This window comes from Dendrobates tinctorius, unplaced genomic scaffold, assembly GCF_039654945.1.
Source record: "Dendrobates tinctorius isolate UK_male_01 unplaced genomic scaffold, ASM3965494v1 ptg000147l, whole genome shotgun sequence".
Classification (NCBI taxonomy): domain Eukaryota; kingdom Metazoa; phylum Chordata; class Amphibia; order Anura; family Dendrobatidae; genus Dendrobates; species Dendrobates tinctorius.
In genome coordinates this window covers 18004476-18016447 of record NW_027361814.1, presented here as the reverse complement: position 1 = coordinate 18016447, position 11972 = coordinate 18004476, and the positions used below count along the sequence as shown (strand labels likewise).

General features: G+C 42.0%; 1 protein-coding gene across 2 annotated transcripts in view; it reads right to left on the bottom strand.

Moving 5' to 3' along the window:
• Positions 1-759: 759 nt before the first annotated feature.
• Positions 760-11972, bottom strand: part of LOC141049765 (glutathione S-transferase omega-1-like) — a 28814-nt gene continuing 17601 nt past the window's right edge. Inside the window, exons 5-7 of one of the 2 annotated variants that reach the window (XM_073546506.1) lie at positions 10729-10835; positions 4129-4319; positions 760-1148 (exon numbers count right to left, since the gene is read on the bottom strand). In XM_073546506.1, coding sequence (XP_073402607.1) covers positions 1036-1148; positions 4129-4319; positions 10729-10835 — 411 coding nt within the window. In that variant the 3' untranslated portion in view covers positions 760-1035. Of the gene's footprint in view, positions 1149-4128; positions 4320-9864; positions 10122-10728; positions 10836-11972 lie in introns of those variants that run through there. The other variant, XM_073546507.1, reaches the window with a different exon arrangement.

The window sequence follows — 11972 nt, the reverse complement described above, 5'->3', positions numbered from 1 at the left end:
GGAAAGAAGTGGAAAGGTGCCCCGAGGTGGGTGGCAGCAGACAGTAAGCGCTGGTGGGCCCCATACTTTCCGAATTTCAGATTGGCCTTTTATGACTGTACCACCAGTAGTGCCCTGATGGCAGCCCAGTAGGGTATTTCAAAAAGGATTACTCCAAACCAGCCTGTCCTTTTAATAATGGATGCACACACAATGTGGAAGAAAAGTAACTGGAACCAAAAGTTTTAAAAAATATATAATAAAATAATGCACACACAGTGTCAGACTAGGGTGGCAAATACCAACCAGTATCATTGATTTGGGGTTCCCACCGTTTAGCTTCACGCAAATATTATATTACCCTCTTTCACAAATTTACTTTTGATTCTATTTAAAGATGAAATAGGTAGTTTTTCGAATGAATAATGGAGATCCTGCTTTTGTCTATAGATTGTGAATTAATGTACTGTATTAGCCAACTATTGCTCAGATTGGGGGTATCGGACTTACTCTTGCATAGTGGTACACAGAAAGTTTGGTCCTCGCTGTTAAGTCACACGTGTAATGCAAATATTAGTCCACTAGAGGGAGACATGCACATTGCTGTTTGTTCGCTTCATTTACAGACTGTGTACAGGGGCTAACTCAACTATGAATAAAGAACTTGACAGCAGGCATCCTGGGATCATCTCCAGCACTGCCGAAAAACGTAATCCACAGTCAGGTTTTGCAGATTAATCTTTAAATGTATTCTGTTACCAGATTTCACACAATACCGAACAAGATAATAATATATATTTATTAAATATCTGTACTATACATTCTTATATTAGATGATACTTGCTATAAGTACCACACAACCTAGATCTCACAATGGCAATAATCAAAAACATTAGAAACTGCTCAAAAGGGACACCCGCTTATTTTTTGAGCCTTCCCGTTGTCTTCTTTTAGGACGTGTCCTCAGAACCTGAAAATTCCTGAAGAACGATCTGCTTACGTGTTGTTTTTTTAACCGCTTTCCTTTTTTGGAAACCTAAAGTGGTTAAAAGTCGCTCAAAAGTCTGAACATATGGAACCACGAGTCATTTTTACATTGAACATATGCATTTCTTTTTGTTTTTGTTTTTTTAAAGCTTTTTCAGGGGGGTTTTCAAATCGGAATCCACCTAAAAAAAAAAAAAAATGATGTGTACATATCCTTAGCTAGACTATACAACGCCACCATTTTTAATGCCTTCTCCCCAAGAGGAGTACACACACCGCCGTGCTACTTCTAGCGTCCAAAGGTTAGCTTGTGAATTCTGTGACAAAAATCACTGATTCACGTGAACTCCTGCATTATTGCGCAGCTGTGTTTTGAGCATTTCCCATACAATGGTAGCGCAGAGTGCAAACACTTAGGCTGAGTTCACACGTGGCGTTTTTTTTCGCATTTCCGCGGCGGTTTTAGCCGCGCGATTTTGCCGCAAAAACGCGAAAATTAAGCATCCCATGCATTCCTACGGGATTCCGCAATGCTGTGCTAATGCTGCGGTTTTTACCACGGCGGAATCGCTTCGCGGTAAAAACCGCAGCATGCTCATTAATTTGCGGAATCGCGGCGATCCCGCACCCATAGGAATGCATTGTTCCGCTTACTTCCCGCATGTGGCTGTGCACACCATGCGGAAAGTAAGCAGAACATTTGCGGATGGTACCCACGGTCCGGAGGAGAGGAGACTGTCCTCCGGGCTTTGGGTACCATATCCCTGTAAAAAATAGAATTTAAAAATAAAAAATATTGTTATTCTCACCTTCCGGAGTCCCGCGCAGCATTCCCGCCTCTCTCCACGCTCTCGTTCCCAGTAGTCCTTTGCGAAAATGCCCGCGATGGCGTCCGTTCTCGCGGTCATCACGAATTACCGCGAGACATCGCGATCCTGCGAGAACGGACGTCATCGCGAGCATTTTCGCAAAGGATTACTGGGAACGGATGCGCGGGACGTCGGAAGGTAAGAACAACACCATTTTTTATTTTTTTTAACATTCTATCTTTTACTACTGATGCCGCATAGGCAGCCTCAATAGTGAAAACCTGGTCACACTCGTCAAACACTATGTTTGACGAGTGTGACCAACCTGTCAATCAGGTCTCCAAGCGATGCTACAGATCGCTTGGAAAACGCTAGCATTTTGCAAGCTAAATACGCTTGCAAAATGCTAGTTTTTCAGCGGGAAAATCGCGGGAATTTAAAATGCGATTTTCCCGCGGACTGGAATTCCGTAATTCTCGCGGTAATTTCCGCGAGAGTTCCGGTACGTGTGCACTTAGCCTTAGCAAGAGAAGAGTCATTCATTAGATAGATTTCCTATATCTGAGGAGGCTGATGTACTTACTATAAAAATCCATATCACAATGACTGTTTAATCCTTTTAGGAAGAATAAATTTAGTCTCTGCTCACATTCTCTGACTTAAGCCGGGGTCACACTGGCGAGGAATATGGACGAGTGAGAGGCGTTAAAAGCACGCATTACACACGGACCAATGATTCTCTATGGGGTAGCTCCCAACAGCCGTATATTTCTCGGGCGTATTCTACGGTCCGTGCCAATCGCAGCATGCTGCGATTGTGAGCGTGCTACGCCCATAATACGCCAATGCAAGTCTATGGGTGCGCAAAAAATACGGATTACACACGGACCACACATGTGACTTGCGAGAAATACGCACCCGGTGTCTTTTAGAAAAGCCGGCAATTCAGTGCGCGATACAGTAAACTCACACTGACAGGTTTAATAAAGAAACGATAGATATTGACACATAGAATACTAATATATATATATATATATATATATATATATATATATATATATATATATACACACACACACACATACACACACGTCATTGTGACAAACATATATATATTTATATTTCACAGAGTTCTTCATAGCAGAATAGCCGCTAATTAAATTGCCAGCTTCAATCAAATCCTTCCCCAACCCGACATGAAATGATACATGGTTTACATTCAGTAAAGCATTTCATTTCATGTTTTTTTTATATGTCCCTGACTAATAATTAGATGAGGGTTTGTGTGAAAAATTTGGGAGTTGTAGTTGTTATTTTAAGGGGTTAATTCATTGTTAAACAATGCGTTGGCTTCCCATTACCCTGTAGCAGTGGTGAATGGGTTAATCTAACAAAGGGTTAATGTCACCTTACAATCGAATGGTGACATTAACCCTTCGTTAGATTAACCCACTCGCCACCAATATAGGGCAATGGGAAACCCACGCATTAACAACAAATTAACCCCTTAAAATAACTACAACTCCAAAATTTTGCACACAAACCCTCATCTAATTATTAGTCAAGGACATATAAAAGAAAACTTGAAATTAAAAGGTTTACTGAATGTAAACCATGTGTCATTTCATGTCGGGTTGGGGAATGATGAGAGAAGCCGGCAATTGAATTAGCGGCTATTCTGCTATGAAGAACTCTGTGAAATATATATCTCTCTCAATGACTTGTGTGTATATTATACTATATATGCATTCTGTGTGTCTGTATCTATTATTTCGTTTCTGTTAGAAACCCTGTCATAGGGCTCCATTATATGTCCATTTTGCAAGGCGGCGAGAAAATCTCGCCATACGGATTGCATACGGATGCTGACATGCGCAAAATACGCGACCACACCTTGCTTACGGATGACATACGGAGCACTATTTAGGGGTAATTCATCCGTATTACGCCTGTAAACTACAGACCGTATTTTGCGTCAGTTAGTGTGACCCCTGCCTTATAGTTCCCACAGTGTCTCTACTGCTGCTGAGATCTCAGGCTGCTCAGTACAAGCTGCAGCAGTCAGGCTGGGAAAGGCAGAGACTGAAAATATTTAGACTAATGATTTTACACTCTTCCGTTGGATTATACAGCCATTCTCACATGGATTTTCAAAGTAAATACACCAGCTAAGATATCTATTTAAAGTGGTTGTCCGCCGAACAGTTATCACGCAACTAGGCATGCACACTGCCGTGCCATTCCATCAGTGGCAAAACTGCTTCATTTTGCCAATCAGAGCCTATCCCAGACCCCCCACCAGTTAATAGGTGTTTTCATAACACAACCCCATTAATAAAAGCATGTAGCTTACATTGTGAAATTTGATCAGATTTCTTGAATGTTGTGTAAATATCAATATGATTCCAGACATGAGCGGCACTAAATTGGTTCCGCATCAAAAGATGATCAGTTCCCATCTGTATTGCAGGAAGCTCCTTTTCCGTGCCAACCACTGAGACATTAGTCACACAGATTCTGGTACATGAGCGGACTCCTGTTACTCTATAAAAAAGAAAAAAAAAAAAAAAAAAAAAAGATGTTTGGCAGCAGCTGAAGTGTGCATTATAAGTTTAAATTATTAATATTTCTAATATCCAATAGTTTGTATGATGTCCAGCATATAATGCACGCAGTTTATCATAAAAAGGTAAAAGTGAGCATAAGCCATTTTTTCTAATTGTACAATTTTGTTCCTTTGGAGTAAACAGGGAGTGCAATTATTTCTGTACAGTACATTCATTTCTGACCGTCCACTCAAATTTTACTCTAGTGATATCAGATTAAGAAGTCACTGGCTTGTATAACTAGTTTAATAAGCGAGTCATGGTATAACATATTACTGGTGTGGTCCAGGGGTCAACAAATTTTTTTTTGTACAGCTAGCCATATTAAAAAAAAATAATAAATTAAATTAAGTACTCAGTATGCAATGCAGGGCAGCCAAGGGGAAGAGGAGACGGCCCCTGTCCATGTGCTCTGCTGAGCTCAGGCTCTTCTTTTTTATCCTGGAACTCCCCCTGGTGGACAGTGCTCTGATTGGGTGAGTGATTGCTCCCGGTGAGCAGCACTGCTCCAGCACCTCCCCGGTGAGCAGCACTGCTCCAGTACCTCCCCGGTGAGCAGCTCTGCTCCAGCACCTCCCCCCCAATAGCAGTGTGAGTTAAGTTCTGTCTCTGGCTATCCTCTACCTTAAAGGGGTGTAACCAAGTTCATTAGCTCTCCAAAATTGAGGGCTTTGAAGCACAGAAAAGTAAAACTTACATTAGGCCAATATAACTCATGTGCCAACCCCTTGTGTATAGTGCTTCTATAGAATAAAGGACTCTTAGATGTCCTGCTTTGCTGACACATTATATATATATATATATATATATATATATATATATATATATATATTGACCCATTACTTTATTATATATTTAATGAAAGCAATGTTGCAGAGATGGATTCAATTCTAGAGTTATGGATTAAGGGAACATATCTTTGAGTAACCCCTTCACGACCTTGGGATTTTCCTTTTTTTTTTTTTTTTTTTTTTTTATTTTCTTTGCTCCCATTCTTCCCAGAGCCATAACTTTATTTTTTTGGCCACTATGGGCATTGAGTTGCTTTTTGCAGGACAAATTGTACTATTGAACACCACCATTGGTTTTACTATATTGTGTACTGGAAAACAGGTCATTACAAGTTTGCTGATACTAAACATGTATTAGGTTCTTTTTTATTTCGGTGTGTGGTGAAAAAAAAAAAAAAAAAAAAAAAAAAAAAAAAAGCACAAATATGGCACCGTTTTCGGTGACCCGTAACATCTCTGTTTTCTGGGATCTGGGGCTGGGTGAGGGCTTATTTTTTGTGCACTGAGCTGATGTTTTTATGGATACCATTTTAGGATAGAAACGATCTTTTGGTTGCCTGTTATTACATTTTATTGCAATGTTGCAGCGACCAAAAAAAAAAAAAAAAAAAAAAAAAAAAAAAGTACTTAGGGCATTTAGATTTTTACTTGCTACACCTTTTCCGTTGAGATTAATTCTTTTTATATTTGAATAGATTGGGTGTTTCTGATTGCAAACGTATTTTTTTTTGTTGGTTTTATTTTGAATGGGGCCAAAAGGGTGATTTGAACTTACCGGTATATTTAAAAAAAAAAAAAAAAAAAACTTTTCTAAATTTTACTTGCTTCAGTAGTCTCTTTAGACACTTGAAGCTGTGATACTCCGATCACTTGTGCTACACATAGCAGAGCTTCTCTTTATGTGCAACACCAGTAGCATAACTTCAGCAGCCCAGATAGAACCCTGACGGTGCAGAAGGTGCAGTAGAAGGTATGCTGCAAAGGGGACATTGCATGCATGTGTTGGGAGCCCAGGGCGTGATTCAGCAGTCTTTGTCAGCCACGAGTACAACCCTGGCTCCCCTCACGCTTGTCGTAGTTGGCAGGATCCCGCAACCTTCAACGTGCGGGATGCCGTGAAAGATGAAGATATTGATATTCTGGATGTGACTGATACCCTGTATGTGACTAGTGTACTGGATGTGACTGACACTCTGATGGCAAAGATGGCGGCTCTAAAAATGGTGGAAGATGGCAGCAAATAGAGGACAACACCCTTAATCCCACCCCTCATGGGCGTCCTGACTTGGAAATGGCGCGAAAGACTGGCAGAGTCGGTGGCCAAAGCATGGTGTCCGCCCCTGGTCGTTGCGTCTGAAGAGAAGACCTGGCCCCTTACCACAGATTGCAAAGAAATGGGTGTAGCGGGTGGAAGCGTCCCCAACTTGGAACGGGTGGGGCCCAGAAGAAAATTCCATGTGCATCTGCGCGGCCCCATTACAAGCTACAGGATCGGCAGCAATGGACCACTTGTGTTCGCGGTACTGCGGCGGCATAGGCTGCATCGAGTGGAAGTAGAGACCAGAAGATAAGACCCGACCCGGACAACAGAGGGGAGTTGCCAACGAGTTCTGGACTCAGTTTCCCTGGAACTACGGAGGAGCAGTGCCGGCAGCTGCTAAAGCCAGAACACCATCAGCGGGAGCCGGAACATCAGTGTCAGGAGTTGGCGGCCGGGGAACTGGAAGCAGCAACTGCCTCAGAGGAGCTCGCGCCAGAAGTGAATGAGCCACAGTGTGCAGCTGCATTGGCGGAGGGATCTGGAAATCACTGGACGGTTGCAGTGAGGACACCGGAGCAAGTGGCGAGGGGTCCTCAGCCCCTGACTCTGGAAGGCTGGACTGAGCCTCATCCCCAGAGCACGGACCCACGCGCAGCAATATCTCATCCCTAGGCTCATCTGCGCCTCGGCCCCAGACAGCAGGCCCAGGCTCGGCAGCATCTCAACCCTTGGGAGATCAGGGCGTGAGTGAGCAGTCTTTGTCAGCCACAACTATGGCCCTGGCTCCCCTCACACTAGCATCATAGGAGTATGACAGGAGGTACAAGAAACAGAGGTCAAATAGCCCTTCCCACATCCTCTCCAGTGTAAACGATCACCAAGGCATGAAGGCTTCAAATATTTAACACCAGATTAAAAATACAAGATCCATCCCAGCTTGAAAGAATGTAGGTTTGCAGAACTCTGATATGGGCTTGAGACCATACCACCATCTGAATGCATGATGTCATAGAACCCAGGACTGACATTGTAAATCTTAAGGCTACTGACCTCTGACTGAATTATTCTCTCTTGGTAAGGCCGGGTTCACACTTTGTTAACACTTGAGGTGCTGAGGATATTCTGAATGGCAGAGCATTAAACTGAAGTGTAATATTGTCCTTACTTGGGTAGACGTGAATCGTAAGAATTTCCAATAGGCTGAATGGATGAGAAAAAGATAGGCATCCTGTAGGTTGATATGATGACGTTCTATCCTATCAAGGGAGCAGTAGATTTTATGGACTCTATCTTGAACCTTTTGTAGGTGATGTATTGGTTGAGAGGCTTTAGGTTTATGGATTATTCTGTAAAACAAGGAATAACTGGGAATAGTTACCGCTGCCGTTTACTCTCTGTAACTGGAAAGACTACTCCCGAAGACAACAAATCCTGGAGACGACACAGTGAGTTTTGTAGTTCCTGGGAAGAAGAGAGAGTTAAGGTACTGTCACACTTAGCGATGTACCAGCGATTCCAACCAGCGATATGACGTGGTCAGGATCGCTGGTGCATCGCTAAGTGGTCGCTAGTGAGCTGCCACACAGGCAGATCTCACCAGCAACATCGCGGGGGGGGGGGGGGGGGGGGGGGGGGGGGGTCGCTACTTACCTGTCAGATGAGGCGATCCCGACGTCCTCCCGCCCACGCGTTGCTCGTTGTCACAGCAGGAAGCTGACGATGAGAAACGGTCCAGGACGTTCTCGCACGATCACCAGCGCGGGAGCGGTCGGAGGAAAGTATCGACATAGCGATATCGCTATAACGTCACAAAAACCAGTGGCGATATTGCTAGCGATATCGCTCAGTGTGACAGGCCCTTTACCTTCAAGCTCTGCAGGGGATAGAATGGGTAAGAATAGTTTTCTTTCTATGGCGGATTTCAGGATCTGTCGATTTGAACAAGTCATCTACAACTGGGGTGTGGGGTGCAAAATCCTGAGATCCAGCCCCCTACTGCTCAGGCATCATGGTTTAATCGCTGGTTCTGACAGATAAAGAGGTTTGTGCCTCATCACCCTTTGGGGTAACTGCATAGTCTAGATTTTCCCTTTGTGTTGAAGTGACTGGTTATGTCCTGGACAAAATGATTTCCTTCTGGCATTTTTTGGTTCAGGCAAAAGATTTTCTTATCGGAGGCCGAACATGTACTGTATTCACTCCACAAGGGAACGAAACAAAGCTCAACTTTGGAAACCATCTCCATGCCATGATTTTAGCCAGTGTGCTCGCATCAGAGTTTGACAGAACAGAAGACCTCACCAGCACTCACTAACACTGGCAAGGCATCTGCCAGGCATTCTACGACCTTCAAGAATACGCAGGGCAACAAGTAGATACATTAATTGACTCGGCCACCAAAACAAAGATCTGCCAAACACATGTAGAAAAGACAATAGGTTTTCAGTAAAGCTACCGGTTTCCCAGGATATCCATTTTCCTATCCATTTACCTTGGAACGCGACCGAAGTGCCACTGTATAGGAGAGCCACAGCACACCACAGGATGACCTCCTCATGCATCAAATATTGGTTTGTAATGCTGGACGGATTCCTTGAGTAAATTTGGCCGGTGACGCTGACCAACACCACACTTTCAACTAAACTATATTGGATGCAAATACAATTGAAAGCAATGATGGAGGGGTAAGGGTAGTGGGATGCTCCCTCTCCCATCATTCCCCCTCTGCATCTGATGTCTCAGTGCAGCGGTCGTGACGACATCAGAACACTCCCACTGTACCAAAACTTGCAGAAGATTTGAAGCCACCATAGACTTTTTTTTTTTTTTTTTATTAGTGTGGAGCCCATTATACTGTAGGGAGCACAATGTGGGGATTACAGTTGGAGAATCATACTGTGATGTCATTCTGTGTCAGGGAGGGGGTACAGTAAAGTCATCACATCGTGTGCGGACATAAACACCATAAGTTGGCAGGCACTTGTTTGCATCATCGTTTAAATGTTATAAAACCATAAAAACCCTTAAATAAATTTAGGCCATGTGCTTTTTCCTGCTCTTACATAACACTGTTCCAAGATCTATTAAAAAATGAACTCTGTTCGTGGTACAACCACTTTAAAGTTCGTATCCATATGAAAAGTTCATAGTTCTTTTCGATAAGGGGAAAAAAAAAAAAAAAAAAAAAAAAAAAAAAAATATTCAGCTGTAGACTTATTTTTAAAGTACGACATCCCTGTCCTATAGAGACAGGAAAAACATGAGGGGATGTGGCTTTTTGATCTGTGTTTCCTGTCCCTACTGGAGGGATATATATTATACCTGGACAGCCCCTTTAACTTTTTCTTTATCTAACCTAAGGATTTTGCAGGATACTATATATCTGATGATCCATCCATAGGTTGTATATTGAACACATACACAATGATGGATCAATTCTTGAAAACGCTTTATTCACAGCCTTGGAGGGTACACAGAAAATGGTTTAATATATTAAAGAGGTTCTTTTGGATCGCACATCTATCGGTGACTTTAATCAAGGCCATAATCACCCGCATCCAAATTGTTTTGAGAGTATAGTTTGTAAAAGCCGATGAGGACTTCTGGTTCTGTGAAAGTATCTTTAACAGCTTGGTCCTGCAGCATCAGCTCGTACCAGGCATTAACACGTGGGGTCTTCTCCAAAAACCTTAAAAAGTAAATAAAAAAAAAAAAAAAAAAAAAAAAAAATCTTATTACACACACACACACACACACACACACACACACACACACACACATATATTATTTTGCCCCAAATTTCTAATATACTCTGTACTAGCATAGGTTTTATATATTGCAACTGATGCACTCTTATTAAACCCCATATTTCCAAATCTACAAGTCTTTTTAGGAGTGGACTTACTTGCCAACTGGAAAATTGAAATAACCAGATCTTGACCGGGCTTAATCAAATATCTATAAACCTTACTAATAAGGATCTGCTACAATCTAAAACATGTCAGATGATGTACTACTTCCTCCAGGTAGTATTTATTCTCCTACTGCCTATAGAAACCTGCTGTAGGTTCGAGGTTTTAATCAAAGCCTAAATTGACCTACCTCTGAATGAGAACAATCTCACATTCAAACAGAAAACAGATCTTAAAATTAATTTTACTGCTCAAATCACACCAACAAATTCTACAGTGCTTTACATGGTCATCTCTAAAAATATAAATTATACATCCCTATTTTAAGGATGGTGAGAAATTAGAAGTAGATTAGGGCTAAACAGTTTTTTTCATCTTACTTACTCCAGGACATCAAAAATAATGAACCGTTCAAACCAAGGCCAGATCATGTAATCAATCATAGACACGGACTCCCCACCAAAGTAATGACTGTTCCTCTTGGTCAGGACCTGAAAACAAGAGTTGAGATGAAAGCCAAGAACTATCTCCCTGAACATAGAAAATATACACATCCACACAAAATGACGGATCCCATTTTTGTAGCCTGGGGAAGGTACAGCATTTGAGAGTGCGATGAATCAGAAGATTGTGGCACCATATTCGTAGCTACATTAAGAATAGAGATGAGCCTATCCCTTTCTCTACTACCTTATAACTTTAAATAAATAGTTTTATATGTACAGGCATTAATTCTTTGAAGTGAACAAAGTTTTGGAATTAGAACAGCACAGCCATATTGTAAGGAAATCGGTTTTCTTTTTATTAGGACACAACAGCTGTACACAAAAAGATTTTGATTGAAATCAAATCCCATACAACCTGTAACTGATTTAATAACCAAATGATTTCCTTGTAATCAAATGCTCTGTTATATACACCTTACAGTTTTCATATGTTTTTCTTGTTTGCACTTAAAACTCAATAAAAAGATGTTAGGCTGGTTTCACATTTGCGTTTTTTAGCGCTGGAAAAAAACGCTAACCTGCGCATGCGTTTTTCCCCTATATTTAACATGGGTGCGCATACCTGCACGCTGCCATGTGCATGTATGCGATTTTCATGCGCTGCGTTTTTTTGGGGTATGCGTTGGTATTTTCCAGACGCAGCATGTTGCATTTTTTGGCCCTGCAAAAAAGCGCATGCGCACATATGCGCACGTTTTGCGCTAAAAATGGCCATTATAGCCTATGGGTGCGCATTGGCATGCTTATGTATGCGTTTTTTTGCACCAGCGTTTTTTTTTTTTTTTTAACCATGGAATTTAGGGGTTTGGGTTAGAGTTAGGGTTAGTTAAGGGGGGTTAGGGTCAGGGTCAGGGTTAGGGTTGGGGTTTGGGTCAGGGTTAGGGTTAAATATGGTTTGGTTAAGGGTTAGGGGTTAGGGTTAGGGTTAAGTATGGTTTTGTTAAGGGTTAGGGTCAGGGTTAGGGTCAGGATTAGGGTTAAGTATGGTTTTGTTAAGGGTTAGGGTTAGGGTCAGGATTAGGGTTAAGTATGGTTTGGTTAAGGGTTAGGGTCAGGGTTAAGTATGGTTTTGTTAAGGGTTAGGGTCAGGGTTAGGGTTTAGGTTAGGGTTAAGTATGATTT